This window comes from Pristiophorus japonicus, chromosome 15, assembly GCF_044704955.1.
Source record: "Pristiophorus japonicus isolate sPriJap1 chromosome 15, sPriJap1.hap1, whole genome shotgun sequence".
NCBI lineage: Eukaryota > Metazoa > Chordata > Chondrichthyes > Pristiophoridae > Pristiophorus > Pristiophorus japonicus.
In genome coordinates this window covers 25,045,014-25,068,723 of record NC_091991.1, presented here as the reverse complement: position 1 = coordinate 25,068,723, position 23,710 = coordinate 25,045,014, and the positions used below count along the sequence as shown (strand labels likewise).

The 23,710-nt window shown below is 43.5% G+C and overlaps 1 protein-coding gene across 1 annotated transcript in view; it reads left to right on the top strand.

Moving 5' to 3' along the window:
• The window catches only part of LOC139281525 (sodium-coupled neutral amino acid symporter 1-like), a 63,399-nt gene that overhangs the window by 6,952 nt on the left and 32,737 nt on the right, over positions 1 to 23,710 (top strand). Inside the window, 3 exon segments of the mRNA XM_070901694.1 lie at positions 16,552 to 16,668; positions 17,273 to 17,345; positions 18,862 to 18,977. Coding sequence (XP_070757795.1) covers positions 16,552 to 16,668; positions 17,273 to 17,345; positions 18,862 to 18,977 — 306 coding nt within the window.

The following is a 23,710-nucleotide window of genomic DNA, read 5'->3' as shown; positions in this document are numbered from 1 at the left end:
GCTGAGTATTTCCAGCATTTTCTGTTTTTATTATAGCTGTACACTACCCTGTTAACATTCAATCCTTCTACTTTCACTTTAAATCCAGAACAGCTTCTTCTGACACATGCTGAAATCTATAAACCCACAGTACAGAAACTGAAAACAAGATCCTCCTACTTCTTTACTGGTTTAACATTACAGTTTCTCAAAAGATGATTACATTTTCACCTCTTAAAATACATTATTCTCTTCAAAAACCATCTGTCTTGTTAAACATTTCGACTTCCTGTCAAAATAACACGTGGCCCATTCCAAGTTCAGTTGGAGGAAGAACCACGTTTGTAATGAGGGTTTTAGGCAAAGTGTGAGCTTCTAGGATGGCACCCCTCCCTGCCTATAGACACAAGACAGTTTCGTAATTACAAATAGCTGCAATTATAATCATACGAGTATCAAATTTCTCCCATGAGCAATGGACCTTGAAGTAATATACTTAGAGCTGTGGAGACGAAATTGCATTGCGCCCCGATTGGGGGCGGTAATCTACTGGTGCCGGGAATTCCTACACCCGCACAGAAGTACCGCCCCAGCCGCTGATTTGGGCTTACCGTCGCTTTAAGTAAGTGGAGCGCAATCTGGGCACGCTCTATTTCCTTTAGGGGCAGGTCCTGGCGCGCTTCAACACCCCTCCACTTCGCTTAAAGGGAAGGGTCGCTGCGCACTCCTAAAGGCCTCTGATGTGCCTCCTCTACACCAGCAGGGCAGTGTGGTACCGGGCCTGCAGCCTGACACACAAAACGGAGTGTCGGGCTGCACGATGGCGGCCTGGACCACGTGATAATGCAAATGGGGAAAGCCGACCCAAGAGTCGGCAAAAAAAGCAAGATGGCAGCGCAAGGTGCTGGCAACCCTAACTTCCGCCCCGCGAGCAGATGTCGACCTAGCTGGCATTGACATCCATTTGCGGCAGCCTCGTGGGTCGCGGGGCAATTTCTCCCGTGGGGTGGTAACGGGTCGCCGCACACAGCGATGATATCATCGCCGGTTGTGCGGCAGCCCGGCAGCCATGGCAGTGCCTCCGCAAACCCCCGGGCAATTTCCTGGGAGCCAGTAGCGCCCCCCACCCTGGGCAAAAAGTGCCTTGTGCTCTATTTGCGCCCCCCCTCCCCCCCGAGGCGCTAATGAGCCTCTGAAAAGGAGCAATTTCGTCCCCATAATTAAAAAATGTCCTGCATTCAATAAACAGCAACATTCCCTACATAGAGTAAACAGTACTCAATACCATAATAATTGCTTACATTTCAAAAAGAACACCTTGTATGAAGTATATTATGTGTAAAATACTTTCACTTTTTTTCCACAGCACTAGTTTGTACATTTACACTGTTTTCATTAACCGGAATCTAGTCAAACGCTTTCAAGAAACGGGTGGTAACTGGACGGTAATTGGGTGATCTGAAGGCAAATTCTAGCTCACCATCTTTTCCAGTCTTCACAGGGTCACATTTCTGATAACAACAACAACAACAACTTGTATTTATATAGTGCCTTTAATGTAGTAAAATGTTGCAAGGTGTTTCACAGAAGTGTTATAAAACAAAATTTGACACCGAGCCACATAAGGAGATATTAGAGCAGATGATCAAAATCTTGGTCGAAGAGGTAGGTTTTAAGGAGCGTCTTAAAGGAGAAAAGAGAGTTAGAGAGGCGGAGAAGTTTAGAGAGGGAATTCCAGAGCTTAGGGCCTTGGCAGCTGAAGGCACAGCCACCAATGGTGGAGCGACTGAAATTGGGGTTGCTCAAGAGACCAGAATTGGAGGAGCGCAGATATCTCGGAGGGTTGTGGGGCTGGAGAAGATTACAGAGATAGGGAGGAGTAATGCCATGGAGGGATTTGAAAACAAGGATGAGAATTTTTAAATCAACTGCTGCTTAACCGGGATCCAATGTAGGTCAGTGAGCACAGGGATGTTGAGTGACCGGGACTTGGTGCAAGTTAGGACATGGGCAGCAGAGCTTTGAATAACCTAAAGGTTACAGAGGGTAGAACATGGGAGGCTAGCCAGTAGTGTGTTGGAATAATCAAATCTAGAGATAACAAAGGTATGGATGAGGGTTTCAGCAGCAGATAAGCTGAGGCAAGGGTGAAGATGGGCGATGTTACAGAGGTGGAAATAGGCACTTAGTGATGGTGCGGATATGTGGTGGGTTGTTCATCTTGGGGTCAAATATGACACCAAGGTTGCATACAGTTTGGTTCAGCCTCAGATAGTTGCTAGGGAGAGGGATGGAGTCGATGGCTCGGAAACAGAGTTTATGGCGGGGACTGAAGATAATTGCTTCGGTTTTCTGAATATTTAGCTGAAGGAAATTTCTGTTCATCCAGTACTAGATGTCGAACAAGCAGTCTAACAATTTAGATACAGTGGAGGGGTCGAGAGATATGGTGATGACATAGAGATGGGTGTCGTCAGTGTACATGTGGAAACTAATGCTGTGTTTTAGATGATGTTGCCGAGGAGCAGTATGTAGATGAATAATAGGAGGTGGCCAAGCATAGATCCTTGGGGAACTCCAGATGTAATGGTGCAGGAGCGGGAAGAGAAGCCATTGCAGGTGATTCTCTGGCTATGATTAGATAGATAAGAATGGAGCCAGGCGAGTGAAGTGGCAGCTGATCGGATGGTCTTAGTGACAAAAAGTCCATGAGCTCCTCGCAGTTGTTGTTGGAGGTGAGGATGGAGGCGACAGAAGTGGAGTTTAAGAATACAATTTGTTGTAGAGAAAAGAAGCCGGGGTTATCTTTGCATTCTAGGATGATCCTGGAACATTGAGTAGTTTTGCCAGACGAGAGCACAACCCAATAATGTTTTAGGTGGTCCAGCCAGATCTGGCGGTAAATGCCTCAACCAGTTGTCCGCCATATCTGTTCAAGTCTGTGACCCTTGGACTTGAGAGAGGGGAGATGTTTCCCCAGGTTGTGGAGTCTAGAACCAGGGGTCACAGTCTCAGAATAAAGGGTTGGCCTTTTAGGACTGAGATGAAGAGAAATTTCTTCACCCAAAGGGTTGCGAATCTTTGGAATTTCCTGCCCCAGAAGGCTGTAGAAGCTCAGTCGTTGAAAGAAGAAAGACTTGCATTTCACAACCACTGGATGTCTCACAGCGATTTTCAGCCAATGAAGTACTTTTGGAGCATAGTCACTGTTTTAGTGCGTTTCCCCATTAATTTCCTGTCTGTTGTGGTACTAAACTGTGATAATCGTTGATTTAAAACGATTCGTTAAAACTCGGCGAATAGTGGACTACATCATCATCATCATGGGCAGTCCCTCGGAATCGATGAGGGATTAGCATGTTCTTAGGTAGCTGTACAGTCCAATATGAGAACCACAGTCTCTGTCAGAGGTGGGATAGATAGTTATTGAGGGAAGGGATGGACCACTTCCCTTATCTCGGGAGCCTCCTATCAACAAGAGCAGGCATTGACAACGAGATCCAGCACCGCCTCCAGTGAGCCAGTGCAGCCTTTGGCCGCCTGAGGAAAAGAATGTTTGAAGACCAGGCCTCAAAACTGTCTCATGGTCTACAGGGCTGTAGTAATACCCGCCCTCCTGTATGGCTCAGAAACATGGACCATGAGAGTAGACACCTCAAGTCTCTGGAGAAATACCACCAATGATGTCTCCGCAAGATCCTACAAATCTCCTGGGAGGACAGACGCACCAACATTAGTGTCCTCGACCAGGCCAACATCCCCAGCATTGAAGCACTGACCACACTTGATCAGCTCCGCTAGGCAGGCCACAAAGTTTGCATGCCAGACACGAGACTCCCAAAGCAAGCGCTCTATTCGGAACTCCTTCACGGCAAACGAGCCAAAAGCGGGCAGCAGAAACATTACAAGGACACCCTCAAAGCCTCCAAGATAAAGTGCAACATCCCCACCGACACCTGGGAGTCCCTGGCCAAAGACCGCCCTAAGTGGAGGAAGTGCATCTGGGAGGGCACTGAGCTCCTCGAGTCTCATTGCCGAGAACCTGCAGAAATCAAGCGCAGGCTGCGGAAAGAGCGTGCGGTAAACCAAGGGGGAAACCATGTACATGGGGGAATACTGAAACAATCCTTCATTGTTCCCTGGACGTTGCAACTTCATTGTATTTGACAACAAATAGGTGATTACAGAGGCCCTTCTTTAACTTTATATTTTAGGCCCTCTTTACCAAATTATGAACCAGAGGCTAACAGTGCCTGCGTTGTTTTAGAATTGGGTAAGTGACAGGAAAATTACCAGAGGTCACGTTTCTCTCATTCGAATCTGCATGCTCCCACCCACATGCCACAATGGTTTCTCTCTAGAAAAGCCAGGAGGTGGAGATATGGCAGAGAGTGTCCTGGAGCATTATTTCTGATACACCTGCCCCCCTGTATCTCCCGGGAAAACTGAAAGCAAAAATAAAACTGCAGAGGCTGGAAATTGAAACAAGAACAGATTCAGCAGCTCAGTCACCATCTGTGGACAGTTTCAGCTGTGCATCCAGAGATGCTGACTGACCTGCTGAGTGGTGTGTAGTGAGTTTTTAATAAAATATCTGTTCCTGGGATGTGGCAAAGCCAGCATTTATTGTCCATCCTTAATTGCTCTCGAGAAGGTGGTGGTGAGCCACCTTCTTGAACCGCTGCAGTCCGCATGTTGAAGGTACTCCCACAGTGCTTTTAGGGAGGGAGTTCCAGGATTTTGGCCCAGCGACGATGAAGGAACGGCGATACATTTCCAAGTCAGGATGGTGTGCGACTTGGAGGGGGGAACTTGGAGGTGGCGGTATTCCCATGCAGCTGCTGCCCTTGTCCTTCAAGGTGGCAGAGGTCCTTGGGCAACTAGTAGGACAGGGGCTGGAAGCCTAAATCTTTATGTATGTGTGTGTACTTTTTAATACATGTGCCTTTGTGCTTGTATGTTGTCGCGAGATTTATGAGGTGCAACCCACGCTATTTATAGGAGAGTTTGAAGCCTATTGAAGGACTACTCAGTTCTTTGCTTCGCTGCATCCTCTATCGTTTCGGCAGCAACCTTCCCGCCAATATAAACATTTAAAGATTTTTAATTCATTGGAGTTTGGTCCAGCCAGATCCACACAACCAACATTTCCCAGCTTGTTCGCATCCATCAAAAAGTGACCTGAAGTGCGGTGGGGTTTTCCCAGTCTTAAACATAAAAGGTAAAATAATTTATTGAACAAAAAATACCCTTAATAACTTGTTTTGCGCGCTCTTTCGGAGTATGTTCCGGTTTGATCGTATAAACTGCCTTTATTTTATAACATTCCTTTTTTTAGAGGGAATCTTGTGTTTATAAAACCAGATCTCTGTGAAGTTCAGGTCCCGGTGTAATGATAGATTGGGCGAGTTTTAATTATTGCTTTCACTGAAACGAACTCTTGATTTGGAGAGAAAATTATAGCATTTTAGAAAATATGTAGCTAACACTGTGACTTTTTACCGTACCTTGTTTTAATGTGTATTTTCGTAAATGTATTTAACAGTAAACGTACATATATACACATATATCCTGGTCTAGAATTCAATTTTAATATTGAACGGGATTTTCTTCAATACCGAGAAACGATGATGTGTTTCCTGTGTTTGGGGCCATTTGGGGTTGAAAAAACCGCGTTTTCACTATATTTTATCATTCAAGTATAACAATGTTTAGAGACCCATTTGAAAGATATATGGCACTTAGGTGTTGGACATCACGGCGCTCGGGCAGAGGGCTGTTCAGTGGGAACTCCGCAATGGGCGAGGCCTCAATTCTCAATGATCGTCACAAGTGGAAATAACTCGCTTCTCTGTTCTCCCATTGCGTATTTTGTTCGGCAATTCCAATTTCAGTGTGTTTTTTTTTATAACTTTAATCCCTCTTGAGCACTGTCTTTTATAAGCAGAGCGACAGCTTAAACTCATCCATCATCTTCAACTTTTACAAATGGGAATGAAGACTTAAATTAGTGGCTGAAACAATGCAGCAGAATGTGTACATTAAGAGCTTTTTACTCTTGTGGTAGATACATTTATCTATCCAAAACTAATTTCCTCTTTTCATAGCCTTTGTATCTCCCTCTGCTCCAAATATTTATCTTCTCTCCCCATAAGAGATGCAGTGGTCTCTGTCTCACTTCTCCCTGCTCCGAACAGATTTACTCGAAGGGTACCAGGGATAAGGGACTTCAGTTATGTGGAGAAGCTGGAGTATGAGGAGAGAGGTTAAGAGAAATGTGTTTGTGCAGGCAGCATTGTTAGGAGTATGGTGCAGGGAGTAGTGAGACACAGACCATTGGATCTTTTGAGGGGGGAGCGGATAAACATTTGAAGCAGAGGCTATGGAAAGAGCAAAATGGCTTTGGATTGCTGTAACAAAGAGCCACTGTAGATATGATTTGTTGAATGGCCTTCTTCCATGCTGTAAACTTCTGAGGTTTTATGCTCAACAGTGGAGCAACTCTCCACGTTACTTACTGCTATAGACTCTCTCTTCAAAACTTAACTCCTCACTGCCCACACAGAAAAAATGACACTGAGTAAGCATTACAGTTTCAATGAAAACTTCCGTACTCCTCTACACAAAACAGTTCTCCGTAATTGACTTCATAAACATAACACAATCAAAGACATTTTTGTCTCTATCAATAGGTACAAAAGTTTTCTATCCAGCTTGCTTCCAGCACACTTCAGTGTGTCATTACAGGTGCAAACGTTAATATAGAAAAAAACAAACCAATCATTTTCTGCTTGTTTTTCTGACCTTGATAACCTATGCTGTCCCCAAGGGCAAAAGTTGGGGATTTCCAAGCAACTGCCAATCAGCAGAAACTTCCTTCTGACTTTCAGGTCGCGTAATTTGATTGCACGGGGATCGCGATGCGCGATTAACCCGCACCCGGTGAGTCCGATGCAGGCAGCATGCCAACTTTATGCTGCCTACTCATTTGAATAATTGTAACATGCAGCCAACGTTAACTGCACTATTCATTGGTTGCACACATCAGCGGAGGGCCCAAAATCGTGAGAGGTTAGCACCAATTAAAGCTAACCTGCGCTGCTTAAAGCCAGCTTGCACCTCTTAAAGGGGAGGTGCATTGTAGCTGGAGCAGATGCTGGGAGTTGTGGTTGAAGAGATTCTGACCTGGGAAACCATGAATAATGGCATAACATGGCAGAGAGTGGGCTCCAAGATCTTCCAACGCTGCACTAGAGGTCTTGGTGGAGGGGGTGGAAAGGAGAAATGTTCTCTATACACAGGGGGCCAGGAGGCCCACCAGACAAACTCTCAGGAGGTAATGGGAGCAGATAGCCATAGCGGTCAATGCAAGGAGTCAATCCATGAGGACCTGGATACAGTGTCGCAAAAAGTTCAATTCGCTCACACAAGTGGTCAAGGTGAGTGAATGTATCTTCAAATACCACATCCCACCAACGGCACCACTAGCCTCACACACTGCTCAATTCACCTACCACTAACTTCTATCAATCACGACTCATACTTAACATTCATAGCTTCACCAACCCTCACACCCTTAACACTGCTGCAGCCTCACAGCGTGCACACGCTTCCAGCTATTCAACCATGACAGCTACATCATCCAAACAGATTACACCAAACTCACTGACACACTTCCCTCACTGTGCACCAACTTGTTCTGCAAGAATCAGAGGCAGCAGGATCTAACCAGAGGGGGACAGGTGCGGCTGCATGTCCTTACCCTCATGGAGGAGACAGTCCTTGCCAACATTGAAGCAGTCATTGCTGAAGCCTTGGTCAGCAGCGGGGCTGAAATCCTAAAAGATGACAGCATCCACATACCTAATCCTCCTTCTCACATCCCACTTCTCCCTCATCCCACAATCTCTTCTGATTTACAAGCTGCAGATGGTGTAAGCATGCACCTCTTACCCCCTCCCCCACCACAACCCTACCCTTGTGCCTTTCTCCTTTCAGACACCCAAGAACTGCAACCGGGCCAGGCAGTGGTGGAAGAGCAACAATTGGAAGAGCAGGTAGACACTCATGAAGAAGAAACACCATCACTTGATTTCACACTCGCAGCCAATAGCTCAGATACTGACACAGCACGTAATTTAAAGGATAGCGTAGAGGCGGGATCTGCATGTGGTGAGACACTGGACACGTGTGACCTGCAGCCAGGGAAGGGGACAAGTGTAGCACAGGTGCTAGCTCAGCAGAGGGCGAGGTCACACACTGGTTCGATGGGGCAGGCTACAGAAGAAGGCTGATGGGTATGCACAATGAAATGCTTGGTGGGTCCTCCAGAAACCCTGCTTGCAATGTCAAGGAGCATGGAGACATTCAACACCAAGTTGGCACAGGGCTTGTGCAGAGCTTGAAACCCATCCTTTCCAGCGGGGAAGTGGTGGCCAAATCCATTAACACACTTGCAGAACGAACCATGATGCACTGTCTGATGGCTGATGTCTCAGCTTCCATGGCAGCACAAGCAGAAGCCACACAACGTCTGGGTGCTGCAGTGGAAACTCAGACTTCTGCCATGCAAGCTCAAACTGCTCTCATGCAAGCTCTGCTTGCTGCCACGCAAGCTCAGACTGTTGCCACCATGGTTGCGGATTCCATTGTTGAAAGGGGCTTGCAGGATCTCACCGCAGTCTAGAAATCTGTCCTCCAACAGATTACTCGGATTTCTGAGGTGCCACCCGGGGGGAGTGGCAGAGGCTCGGTGGAGCACGAACCTGCCGTCTTCTCTCAGGATGTCAGCATTTTTCCTCCCACCATTGCCACTCTGCCACTGCCCTTGCTGTTGCCTCTCAGCCAGCCAGTCTAGACAGCTGCCGCTTATGCCAAGGTGGTGCAGTACAACGCCAAACCTTCTAGGCCCAGAGCGGCTCAAGATCATCCTGCAAGGCGGTCTGCCACCTCTGCCTCTGAAGTCAGCAGCCTTCCACTAGCCATGCTGGGGTAGCACTGCGTAGGAGCACAAGGCCAGGCAAAGGCACATGGAAGAGAGGCACTGAGGGAATGCACAAGGCTGATTAGTTGACGATTGTATGCAGTATGGCATGATTTGATTTATAAATTTGGTTTGGAATGTTTATTTTGTGTTGAGTTTAATTTTTGCATTGTGGCCAAGCGGATGCTGTGATGGTTAGTAACAGAGGGAAGGTAATATGTGGGACTGTTGGTGAATGGGGATTTGGGGTTATTCACGGACAGCCCTGGCAGAAAAGAGATACCTAGTTTGCCCTCTCCCTTTCTCTTTCTCTTCCTGCTCTTCAGCTGCTCACCATATAACTGGTGGCAAGGGCTGTGCCCTCATGATGACGCAGTTGTGCATTATCCAGCAGACCACCACAAATCTTGACACCCGCTCCTCCAGAGCGGTCCAAGCAATGGAAATGATGTTTCAATACGCCAATGGTCTGCTCTATCACATTTCATGTGGCAACATGGTTTTCTTTGTATGCATGCCGCCCACATGGACGAGGGTTGCGCACCAGCCATGAGCCATGTCCTCAACAGATAGACCTTGTCTCCCAGTAGTCACCCTTTGGTTTGTCGTGGTGACTCAAATGCGGATGGTCCAGCGGGACTGCTGCAAAATGAAGGCATCATGACTGCTGCCAGGATACCTGGCATTGACCTGCATGACTTGTTGTGTATGGTCACACACCAGCTGGACGGTGAGCCAAAGGAATCCTTGGGGAAGCCTATAATCCCTGTGACGCTATGTCTCTCTCTGTCTGGCAAGAGAGAATATAGTCAGCTCTCTTGGAATAGAGAGCCTCAGTGACCTCCAACAGTGGACAGCAAACTGCAAGATGTTATCTCCAGTTCCAGCCTGGAAGGAGCCCGACACATAAAAGTTCATGGCCACGGTCCAGTTCACAGCCACTGGCAAAGCGGTCCTTGCCCTGCTCTGAAGTTGCAGTTGTGGCTGCGGCAGTTGGCAAATTTCAGTGAGGATGTCTTTAGTGAAGCACAACCGTCTGATGCACTGTTCCTCGCTGAGGTTCAGGTAGAAGAATTGCTCCCTGAACACCCTGGGCAGATATGACCACCTGTTGAGAGCCCTTCTCACCTTTGCTCTGTGATGCCTCTGCTCATTGTCCCAGTCATGCTGTATTCCAAGGGGAATGCCTACTACTGCACCCATGTCTGGAAGCAAGTGATTTGTGCAGAATGAGGAAGTCCTTCAGCACCTGCCACACAACTCTCTGTAGACTTTAGCAACATTAAAAAACTCCAGAAAGCACCAAACACTTGTACAATCACAGCAACAGCCAGTAGAAATTAATCCGCAACTAACCTGCAAGTAGTTGAGGATCCCTTTAAATAGCGCTGGTGGTGGGGGGAGTCCTTCCTGCTGCTGAACGTGTGTTCAGTTGTGCGAGCTTATGAGCAGCCATTAGCTGGAGCATTGAGCTTCAAAATAGCAACGCTGGCGTCAAATTAGCGTTACGTGCTGATTGACGTCATGATCTGCCTACTCTACATACTTCTCACAGACGCTCACTGCGCACGCACTAACGCCCTCACCAATATGGCATCTGATACAACTCGCACTAGAAGCGCGTGCATGCACACGCGTGGTGGACGCCATTTTGGAACCCAAACCACGTCCGTCACAGTGAAAAAGCAAGTGCTACAGATCCCGTTTTTGCGCCCTAAATGACCTGACGATGTATCAATTTTCTTTCACTGGGAGTCCCTAAGTAGTGATTTTAAAGGGACAGGTTCCATCTTAGCTGTTCAACATCACAAATAAGCTTCAGACTCAAGACTACTTGTGTACAGTTCCACTGGAGACCAGCTACTATATTGTATAAACCCATCCAACTCAATCGTGAGACTTGTGTTATTTCCTACATTACAACAGTGACTATACTTTGAGTACTTCATTGGCTGTAAAGTGCTTTGGGACATCCGGTGGTCATGAAAGGTGCTAAAGAAATGCAAGTCTTTCTTACTGGTGGAATTATTTATGCATTGAAAATTTACAATTCACTTTTAACTTTCTTTGCAATTGAATTTTTTTAAATTCCTTTCACTATATGCCTCTCTTATCTGAATGTTTCCCTTACTAGTTGATTCCCTGCATCTTTACAAAACAGCTGTTCAGTGTCTAACAGGTCAGGCAGCACCTGTGGAGAACATAATGGCTCAGGTCATGACCCTTCATCAGAACTAGGATCCCAGCATTTGAAACATTAACTTGTCTTCCTTTCTCCACACATGCTGTCTGACTTGCTGAGTGTTTGCAGCAATTTTGTTTTACGTCAAATATCCAGCATTTGCAGTATTTTTCTTTTGGCTAAGGATTACCATGATCTTGCTGCAAATGTGACCGTGCTTCACACATCAGTCTGATATAACAAGTAGCATCTTTAATCTAATAAAATAACTCAAAGCACTTCACAGAAGGTTTGAGAGGAGTAGGGTGTAGATGAAAATTCCCATGATGCGTCTCTTTCTCACACATTTGTTCATGGCGACTAAAAATCTCCAGTACCCAACGCACAAAGCAAGCCCCTGGGCCCGCGGCAGGTGGGTGGACTTGTGCGAGGAGGGAGGAGACTTTCTGCAGACAATAATTTGAGCAACTTGCCAAGTTCATCTTGTGGTAGTTGCTGATTCTGGATTGCTGAGTTTGAAAACAAATTGGTAATTTGATTAGATAGAATTGTGGCGCTGTCTAATGCATGGAACTGGCTTTTGCTTGCTTGGTCTTTAGTCATTACAATACTTCAGCCCGTCAACATGGCTAACAGCAGATAATGCTTATTTGAGCTGGAGTTTGCTGTGCGCAAATTGGCTGCCGCGTTTTCCACATTACATAAGAACATAAAAAATAGGAACAGGAGTAGGCCATATGGCTCCTCGAGCCTGCCCCGCCATTCAATAAGATCATGGCTGATCTGATCATCGACTCAGCTCCACTTCCCTGCCTGCTCCCCATAACCTTTTATCCCCTTATCGTTTACGAAACTGTCTATTTCTGTCTTAAATTTATTCAATGCCCCAGCTTCCACAGCCTCTGAGGCAGCAAATTCCACAGATTTACAATCCTCAGAGAAGAAATTTCTCCTCATCTCCATTTTAAATGGGTGGCCCCTTATTTTAAGATCGTGCCCTCTAGTTCTAGTCTTCCCCATCAGTGGAAACATCCTCTCTGCATCCACCTTGTCAAGCCCCCTCATAATCTTATACATTTCGATAAGATCACCTCTCATTCTTCTGAATTCCAATGAGTAGAGGCCCAACCTACTCAACCTTTCCTCATAAGTCAACCCCCTCATCCCCGGAATCAACCTAGTGAACCTTCTCTGAACTGCCTCCAAAGCAATATATCTGTTCGTAAATATGGAAACCAAAACTGCACGCAGTATTCCAGGTGTGGCCTCACCAATACCTTGTATAGCTGTAGTAAGACTTTCCTGCTTTTATACTCCATTCCCTTTGCAATAAAGTCCAAGATACCATTGGCCTTCCTGATCACTTGCTGTACCTGTATACTTTCCTTTTGTATTTCATGTACAAGTACCCCCAGGTCCCGCTGTACAGCGGCACTTTGCATTCTTTTTCCATTTAAATAATAACTTGCTCTTTGATTTTTTTCTGCCAAAATGCATGACCTCAAACTTTCCAACATTATACTCCATCTGCCAAATTTTTGCCCACTCACTTAGCCTGTCTATGTCCTTTTGCAGATTTTTTGTGTCTTCCTCACACATTGCTTTTCCTCCCATCTTTGTATCGTCAGCAAACTTGGCTACGTTACACTCAATCCCTTCTTCCAAGTCGTTAATATAGATTGTAAATATTTGGTGTCCCAGCACTGATCCCTGCGGCACCCCACTAGTTACTGGTTGCCAACCAGAGAATGAACCATTTATCCCGACACTGTTCTCTTGTTAGTTAGCCAATCCTCTATCGATGCTAATATATTACCCACAACCCCGTGAACTTTTATCTTGTGCAGTAACCTTTTATGTAGCACCTTGTCAAATGCCATATTGTAGCCACAACAATGACTACACTCCAAAAGTACTTCATTGGCTGCAAAAAGTGCTTTGAGACGTCTGGTAGTCGTGAAAGGCACTATATAAATGCATGTCTTTCTTTCACATGGATACATTACTATTGTCTTATGACATCTTTGAGAGCTGTAGTGCTACAGGCACTGGCTGCGTGCAAGACTTTTAATTATATCGATTTGTTTCTAATGAATAGTCAATATGAATCTATAATCCAGTGGCATCATTAACAGAATACTTTTCCAGCACCTCTGCTCACTCTGCAGTGTTGATAGCTCTACCATCTCACAAAAGCAAAATACTGCAGATGCTGGAAATCTGAAATAAAAACAGAAAATGCTGGAAATACCTAGCAGGTCAGGAAGCATCTGTGGAGAGAAACAGTTAACATTTCAGGTCAATGACCTTTCATCAGAACTGACCTTTTGTCAGAACTACCAACTCCCTCCTCACTGCCAATTCAATTATAGTTTAGCTGATGTCAGCCCTCCTTTCCATCTAAAGTCTCGTACGCAGTTTTTGATCTAATTTCCCCTTCTCCCAGCTTCACAATGTTTATATGTTTATTGGTGGTAACAATTCTGAACCGTAAATTCACTGTTGAATCTTTTTTTAAAGTTTTAAATGGAAATATTGTTTGTCTTGGTAAGCAGAATTGCAATATGCAATGGACCGAAATGTGTTGTTATTATTACAGATATATATGAATCTCTAATGGGAATATCTGATGCACAGTAATGCTTCAATTCAGATATACAGCAGTGAATAGCGGGCTGCATGAAATCAGTTGACACTCGAGTGCAGGGATAGAATGGAACACTTGCACCATGGCAACGGTTTCCTTTGGCTGTGGATGTGGGGGTTGCCATGCCAATGTTTCATAGTCTAAAGTGAAATGTGTGATATCTTCCACACTCCCCATGCTCTACATACATGCAAAGCTGAGAAATTGTGTGTAGCTGCAATATTCATTGATGTTTTATAGCTTGGAGGCCAGCGTTCTCTGTATACAATCAATGAAACATGGTTGTGGCTGTGATATACTAAGGCTGCAAATAGAAAGAAATTCTAAACCGTGTTAATAGCCGATCTATGTAGAAGAACTGCCCATTTGTATCCATATTTGAATCTTAATGAACTGTAATGTGCTTAATGTAAAGAACTGTCCCATGATTCTGGCTCCAAACTTAAAACTTGACAAAATGTAAACAAAGAAGTAACTGCACAAACATAACTGTCCCAGTGTAAATGTAGATTGTATTTGTGTGATTCTGCAGTTAAGTTTTTCAAGCTCATTGGTATGCATTAGGTATAAGAGAACATGTGCTTTAGTGTCTCAGAAAAATCCCAAAGCTCTGCACATGGCCCCGATTTTCACTTTGGGTAGATTCCCCTTTCAAGCCTGAGTTTAAAAATACAGTCAAGTCTCAATGATGTCATCGGGCCGCAACATGCATATGCAAAGGTGGACCCTGTTAGCTCCGAGTGCCTGTCCTTGCTGCCTGATCAAGTGAGCAGGTTAAAATTGCAGATGTTGCAATCATGGTGGCTTTCAGACAGGTGAGAGCCAGGGTGATTTTTAACTGCCCACCCGCCAGGTTTCTGTGAGCGAGTAGGGTTAAAATCGCCCCCCCCATGGAGACCAGAACTGCATACAGTACGCCAAGTGTGGTCTAACCATGGTTCTATATTAATCTAACGTTGCCTCTTTGATTTTGTGCTTTTATTCCTCTAGAAATTAACCCTACTACAGTCCACACCACCTGGACTATACTGCCCAGGTTAATCACGGACAGCATCTATATCTGGCAAATGGTGCAAACCATTGCTATAACCATCAATTAAAAAGGTGCTACTTAAAACCTGTTAAGCAAGTGACTATTTTGTGCAGTTCAATAATTAACAATTTAAAAGCTCTGCTGATTTCAGGCAAAGTCAGGTCTCAATGGCAGCTTCAATTAGTGGTTTGTACTGTTAACAGCTTTGGCAGTTATTGCTCCAACCTATTATGGTTCTATTGTCCACGAGCAAATCATGTTAGCATAACCACGCCGCAATATGGGGTCCAAACTATACTTTGTACTCTTATGGCTTCATCAACTTGTGTTGCTACTTTTAGTGTTTCATGAATATTCCAGATCACTTTGCTCCTCTACCCTATTTAGTTTCTTGACTTCCAAGGAATAAATGGCCTCCTTATTCCTCCTGCCAAAATGCACCACCTCACACTTTGCTATATTGAATTTCAGTTGCCATTTATCCATCCACTCTGCAAACCACTTCCAGTACTTTGGTGCAGTCCTCCACACTATTAGCTACCTGCTGCCCTCCAGTCTTATCAACTGCAAATTGTAACACTGTACCTCTGATTTCTGATTCCAAATCATTTATGCATATGGTGAACAACAATGGTTCCAGCGCAGATCCCTTGGGGACCACTTCCCACCACCACTTCCTACTTTCTGCCAGTCTGAGAAATGAACCTTTAACGCCTACTCTCTGTTTTCTGTTTTATAGCCACCTGTCAATCTATTCTGCTACCTGGCCCCCGAGTTCACACACCCCTGACCTTTGTCATGAGTTCCTACTGTGAAACCTGATCGAAGGCTTTCTGAAATACCATACCCACTGCATTGCACTTGTTTGTTCTTTCTGTTATTTCTTCAAAGAACTCAGGAAGTTTGGTTAAACGTGACTTTTCCTTTTAGAAATCCACGCGAACTATCTTTTGTGTTCTTCATCTCGTTACCTGATCTTTTAGTAAATTCTCGTACCTTTCCTACCACTGACATTAAGTTAATTGGTCTATAGTTTCCTTAGTTCTATCTCCCATTTTGAAGATAAGAACTACCTTTGCTGTTCACCAATCCTCTGGCACTATTCTTTCTTCTATTGAAGTTTTATAAATGGATACCAGTAGATCACAAGCGATTAAATCATTACTATTATTTTTTACTGAATTCACTTTTGCACCTCTGCTTCATTAAAAATAAACAAGAAACATATTTATTTTGATGCAGTCTCTGCACATCATTCATCTCAATGTTCTTGATAAATAAATCCTTTGGAGTTCTTACAAGACCAGCAATGTCATTCAACAAAAATACAAAACTTAGGACTAACAATCTGGAAGTTTACACAGTTGTACTAACTTGTTAACACCTCTTCTCCTACTCCCCAAATAGTACTATGCTGCAGAGAATCTTCTTCGCACATTGCAGCAAGACCAGAACTAGTTCGCAGAATGATAAATTAGGGATTTAAAAATGTTGTTCTACGCACCATATTTACTAACTGAAATTTTATATGATTGTTATTTACATGAATTACATGGATCAAAACAATTTTCTTTTTGTAGAAGTTTGCTCTCGATATGATTAGGCCAGCCATGTATTCAGACAGTTCTTCCCTTCTAAATGTGTCATTTCTGCTTTTAGTGATTAAAGCTACCCTGTGTTGGTCTGAACAGGTTACTTTGAGACCAAGTTGAATAATTTTTGTGAAGACCTACGCTAAAAGCTGAACTGAAAGTTGAAATGGATAGCCTGGAATTTAAGGCAAGCAACAACGCTGATGGCTCCAACCCCACAGATTTTACAGTTTCAAAGGGTGGAATGAAAAGGTATCCACTTTTTATATGTAATGTAATTCCAAAAGTGTCCATGATAATTGAAACTATTGCCTGTTCTAAAATTATTTAACATAATTTGTATAATAAGGTTTTGGATATTTATTACAGGTATCAAATGAACCTCCTTGTAAGGATGGTGTCAGATATCCAAACTTGTGGAGCTCTTGATTAGGCTCTCAGGACAGTTAGTATCACAAAATGGTTGTTGAGTTAGAGTAATTCTTATTGGAACTACTTTTTAAATTACCGAGGGAGCATTCTCAAGTTACTTGCCCCCACCTGACAATTGTGCTAGTTATTTAATCTTTAGGGGGCTAGAAAATAAACCACATTATGGAGGTGATAGAATAATATTTAACATTAGGGTGTATGATTTAGCATTAGTTATATTAGAATTGCCAATTCACTTTAATAAAATAAAAAAAGATATATTCATGTTAAGTACGGAACACTGAACAATCATTTAGGGGAGTCTAAAATGCGGCTTAAACAATAATTTGGGATATTTAAAATGAGAATATAGAACCAAGCAATGGATAATTCCAGTGTATTTATAACCATGGATTTAAATGGTATATGCATTATTGTCTTCCAGACAAAGTGGTCATGATACCGATTTTGAAAGTACAAATACAAACAATCCTGTGGGAATGAAGAAAAATGAAAATGTAAGTAACCACTGGTTTAGTGAAGGTGACTGTCGGAACACATTTGCAACCTTCAAAAGAAGAGTCAGCAGTGTGGCAGTTTTGATGTGGATGTTTAGTAAGCTGTGAAGATCTATTGCAAAGAAACCTAGTGGGTGATTTTATGGCTCCAATATTAGGGGTGGGGCGGGGGGTTCAGGGGAGCTTGATAGCAGGTGATGAATCCGGCAAGGCCATGGTTGCGGAAGCTCTGCCCATCTTAACGGCAGAGCATTATTTAAATAAGGGAATGCAGGGTCCTGCTCGTCACCCAGTCAGATTGACAGCTTGGACGGGGGAACGGAGGCCTGTAGGAACGTCCCCGGCAGCTAGTGGAGGGCCTAGTCGCAAACTGGGAGAGAGGGAGACTCTGTACACAGTCTGGGTGAGGGGGCACTGTACACAATCGTGGGAGAGGGGGCTCTGTATACGATCGTGGGAGAGGGAGCTCTGTATACGATTGTGGGAGAGGGGGCTCTATATACGATTGTGGGAGAGGGGGCTCTGTATACGATCGTGGGAGAGGGGGCTCTGTACACGATCGGGGTGAGGGCTCTGTACACGATCAGGAAGAGGGGGTGCTGTACATGATCGGGCAGGAGGCTCTGTGCACAATTGGGGTGGGGGCTCTGTACATGATTGGGGTGGGGGCTCAGCTCATGATCTGGAGGGGGGTGGGGGGGGCAGAGGCTCTGTATATGATCCGGGGGGGCGGAGGCTCTGTACACGATCAGGATGGAGGCTCTGTTCATGATCTGGGGGAGGGGCAGAGGCTCTGTACACGATCGGAGGGGCGGAGGCTGTACATTATCAGGTGGTGGGGGAGGTTCTACACGATAGGAGTTGCACTCACGATTTTCTGACCATTTATTTTAATAATCGGGAAATCGTATGCAGTGCACACCTCAGTCTTTGATGTGCATTGCCATAGGGTGAAGCACCCTGCTAGCAGCACAGACTTGTAAAATAACTTCCATTGTGTCCAGCAAATCATCTATCTGTTTTTTAAAATATACTTAACAAACCAGTTTCAGACGAGAACAGTACACACTGTAATTGCTACCTATTTTATAATAGGCGCACAAAAATTGTTCACTTTGTGCTTGTTTTGCTTTATTAATCCTTTTCTATGTCTTTAAGTAACATATTAATAAATAAAACAAAAATGTAGATTATAGCATGTCTTTTATAAATTATGTATCAAGCCTCAGAAAGTGGGAAAATCCTTAATATAAATCAAATAACAATATAGTTCAGTAAGGCTGTCACAATACAAATAACAATTAATATGCACCTGCATTATGACATTCAGGTTGCTTTCAAGATTTATATTTAGTTACATTATATAAAATTCATAACTGTTTTTAAAATTCTGATGATTACAAGCTTTGCTCTTGCAACTTGTAATGTCAATGAGTTTGTTTATGTGTTAGAGGCTTATAAAACAGTTCCAAATATCTATTATGTCAGATTAATGTTACTTTTCCATTTCCTTTAGCATCCTGGATTTACCTCCTGTAAAATGTCTGTGTTTAACCTGAGCAATGCCATCATTGGCAGTGGGCTCTTGGGCTTATCATATGCAATGGCCAATACAGGGATTGTATCATTTACGTAAGTATCAAACATTAATATTATCATTGTAGTTCGTATCTTTGCTTCTTATAATGAACAGTTACTTTAATTTTAATACAATCAGAAATAAAACATGTTGGCCGAGAAATTTGTCTTGGGTGGCGGCACAAAACAGGTGGTATGGGATCGTCTGCCCATTACACAGCGCCTGATATTCGGTTCCACTGTAGTCAATGCAACCTAATATCAGGCGCTGCGTATAACGGGCGGCCGATCTGACACCGCCCAACACCAATTCCTAGCTTATTCTCTTCAAACTAATACCGCACAGCATTGCCCTATTATCTCGTAAAGAGGCTATTGTATAGTTAGTTCTCTTGATTGCCAACATTTTGGTCGTTATCAAATTATACTATTTTTGATACAATGGTTTTGAACTATCAGAATGCATTGATGTATTTTCAGATGTTATGTAGATTATCCATATCACATTCACAATTGTGTTCCGATATTTTCTCTTGCAGCATTTAATCAGAAAACCTACTGCTGTGATGTTTTGGGAGTCATTCTGTATACACTCATGGTATAGAACTGTTGGGTGTGGATACACTGGATATATAAGTGACAATGTGTAGCAATTTTTTTCTCATTATAAATTGTATCCAGCTCACTTTGAACTGTGTGATGGCCAAGGAGCATGTTAATAGGGTCAGCTTTGCTGAATTGTATTACAGAGAATGTCAGCGATCTAGATAAAACAAAGTAATTATTTATAAAACGTGAGGAGACTGAGTTTTAAGTTTAATTGAAGGTGTACAGTTTGATTTAAATGCTGAATCATTCAATCAGGACCATTATTTGAAATTTGCTGAGTTTATCCAAAAATGTTGGTTTCTTTAATAATAAAATGTTCAGCAAATGAAGGTAGGTGACAGGATTGTGCATACACACACCAGAAACAAATGGAGAGTAATTGAATGTTGAGCAGCTCACTAGGTAGCATTAAATTCAGGGCCAGAAAATCCACTCAAACTTCCATATTTACGAGGTGCATAAAATGAATAACACATCTTACTATTTGTGGAGAAAGTGAGACTGCACTCAGTACTTGCCACATGTCCTAGCAACTGTCCTTGAATACACTTAGCTATTCACATGGAAACTAGATAATCTCTCTCAAGAATTATAAGACATTAATTTAAGTGAGAGTTTGTCTCTTGCAGTTTCTAATGGCATCTAATCCCTCAATGGAACTAGTGCCTTAAATTCATCCACACATGTCTGTACAAAACAAAATACTGTGGATGCTAGAAATCTGAAATAAGAACAGAAAATGCTGAGGGGGGTGGGCAGCTGCACTTGCCTGGTTCCATTCTTATCTATCTAATCGTAGCCAGAGAATCACCTGCAACGGCATCTCCTCCCGCCCCCGCATCGTTACCTCTGGTGTCCCCCCCCAAGGATCTATCCTTGGCCCCCTCCTATTTCTCATTTACATTTGCCCCTTGGCGACATCATCTGAAAACACAGCATCAGTTTCCACATGTACGCTGATGACATGCAGCTCTACCTCACTACCAGTTCTCTCGGCCCCTCCACAGTCTCTAAATTGTCATACTGCTTGTCTGACATCCAGTTCTGGATGAGCAGAAATTTTCTTCAATTGAATATTAAGAAGACCGAAGCCATTGTTCTCGGTCTCCGCCACAATCTCCGTTCCCTAGCCATTGACTCCATCCCTCTCGCCAACATCTGTCTGAGGCTGAATGAGACTGTTCACAACCTTGGTCATATTTTACCCTGAAATGAGCTTTCGACCAGATCTGCGCAGCATAACTAAGACTGTCTATTTCTACCTCTGTAACATTGCCCATCTCCACCTTTGCCTCAGCTCATTCACTGCTGAAGCCCTCATCGATGCTTTTGTTACCTCTAGACTTGACTATTCCAACGCACACTGGCTGGGCTCCCACATTCTACCCTACTTAACTAGAGGTGATCCAAAACTCGGCTATGTTTGTCCTAACTCGCACCAAGTCCCACTCACCCATGCTCGCTGACCAAATTGGTTTCTGGTTAAGCAATGCCTCGATTTTCAAAATTCCCATCCTTATTTTCAAATCCCTCCATGGCCTCGCCCCTCCCTATCTCTGTAATCTCCTCCAGCCCCATAACCCACCGAGATGTCTGCGCTCCTCTAATTCTGCCCTCTTGAGCATCCCTGATTATAATTGCTCAACTATTGGTGCCTTCTGTTGCCTAGGACCCAAGCTCTGGAACTCCCTGCCTAAACCTCTCCGCCTCTCTATCTTTCTTTCCTCCTCCAAGATGCTCCTTAAAACATACCTCTTTGACCAAGCTTTTGGTCACCTGCGCTAATTTCATACTTATGCGGCTTGGTGTCAATTTTATTATCTCATAATATTCATGCGAAGCTCTTTGAGATGTTTAACTATAGGCGCTATAGAAATACAAGTTGTTGTTGTTGAAATACTCAGCAGGTCAGGCGGCATGGTCTAAATCTTCCCAGCCCTGTGAGTGCGGGTTTGGAGGCTGACCTGCTGCCAAAATGGCCCTGATTGACAGCGGGTCGAGATCCCGCTCTAAACCTGCCTCCGTTTGAGTTTCTGACATGTCAGGTCTGCGTGCGGATCGCAAACCCAGCAGCAAGCGGCAGGCCAGTTAATTAAGGTCATAAACAGGTAGTTGAATGCTACTTAAGAGGATTAAAAACAGGCATTTCCAATTTTACCAACTGTTGGACGGGTTTGTCGTCGCTCGGGTTTTAGGCCAGGTAAATGGAGTCGGGTTCTCAGTGACTCTCCATTGCTGTGACTAGTTGACAGCTGCAAAAGTGGTATAAAAGCTACCATTTCACAGCTGATCACTTTTTAACATCAGAAGCTGAACCTTCAGGATTTGGAAGAAACTTTTGAGCTGTTTGCAGTTTGGAAGTTTTTGCAGTGAACTCTCTATTCACTGTCACCTCCTTGGAGCAACTTCTCTCATTATTGACAGATCGCTTCTGTCATCTCAACCTCACCTGCCATCTATTCCAGCAGCATCAGTGCCCTTGAAAAAATCTCACCTTGGTCCTCAGAATCCCACCACGATCAGCCCCAACGTCAGCATCATCAACTGCTCAATGCTGCAGAACACTGACAGAGCAACTGTCAAAAAAAGGTTGGCCATGGTCAGACCCACTTCCTGTTAATTGACCGGGAACCTCTCAGCGCAGGCTTAACAAGCTCCATCAACAGAAGATTGCTGTGAGCGGATGGGCTGGAGCCAGGAGCGCATTCCCCACACACCACCACTGCCGGCCGCATCCGAATCGCCACCGTTGCCGAAAATGTAGCACTTCTGTGGAGAGAGAAACAAAGTCAACGTTTCAGGTCAATGACTTTTTGAAAGGTCATCAACCTGAAACGTTAACTCAAAAGATCATTGACCTGAAACGTCAACTCTGATCCTCCACAGATGTTGCCTGGCCTGCTGAGTATTTCCAGCATTTTCTGTTTTTATTACAATCGTTTATTATTGTTTTAAGAATGAAGAATAGAGGAACTGAAAAAGACCATTCAGCCTATCCAGTCTACTCACTGAAGGACCCACAATTGACCACTTTTAAAAACTTCTGTATCCCAGCCCAATATCCCGTTACTTTTTTGCTGAATCAAAAATTGATCCAACTCTCCTTTTAATGCTTCAACAAGAGCCAGTGTGCATCAAGCAGCAGTCAATTCAATAAATGAAGAACTCTAAAATTTAAAAAGCCAATTCCTATTGCTAATTTTTATGCTTGCTCAGTTTACAATCATATTCCCTGGTTCATCTATTATGATTTTACCCAAAATATCATTCTATATTCGCTTTACCTCCATTCTTTCAAAATGTGAATATAGTTAATTTTCTTCATAACTTAGTGATCATAAACCTGTTGCCTAAATCCCTTTGTTGCTCTTTCATTAAAGATTTCCACTTTTACGCCATTTGAAAATGTTGACCATGTCTGCTCGCATTACTCCACCTGTGATTTCACTAATACCTTATATAGTGTCCATAAAGCCTCCTTGTATTTATATTCTAGGATCTAAATGCACACACTTCATATGTTATTTGGTTTTGCAACAATTGTCTTATTCGATGACATTACTTTTAGTTCAGCAAATTATTACAACTAGCTCATTTTCTTCACTTACCTTATTTAATGATATAACCTTCCTTTTCCATTCATATTTTGATACCAATATCAATATATTACTTCAAATTCTCAACTTTAATTACCATTTGAGATTCACCTATCCAATTGCTAAACTGCATTAGAGCTTTTTGAATGTTCTGCTGAACTTCTTACTTTTATTGAGAAATAGGTATACCCTGCAAACTTAAACATTCTACTTTTAATGCCTTCATCAAAACTATTTATAACTATTGTGGACAACCAAGGCCCCAAGACAGAATGCTGGTGCACTAATTAGAACTGTTGCCATTAATAACTGCTACTTTCACTCTTTCCACTCATTAACCCGCGTTATCTTAGAAGTATTGCCTACACTCATGTTAAATTTTGTTGAATTGTTTCCTTTCAAAAATGCCCCAATGCCTTTGTATTTTTAGATGTTAATCTGATTGGCTAATAATACCAAGAACCCATGTTTTTGACATTTTTAAATAATTGTAGCAAAATCAATCATCTGCTGTGACACGAGGTTGATTCCAAAATCTGGCACACCCAGTGAGGAGCAGTCCTTGCAGCTTAATAAATTGAG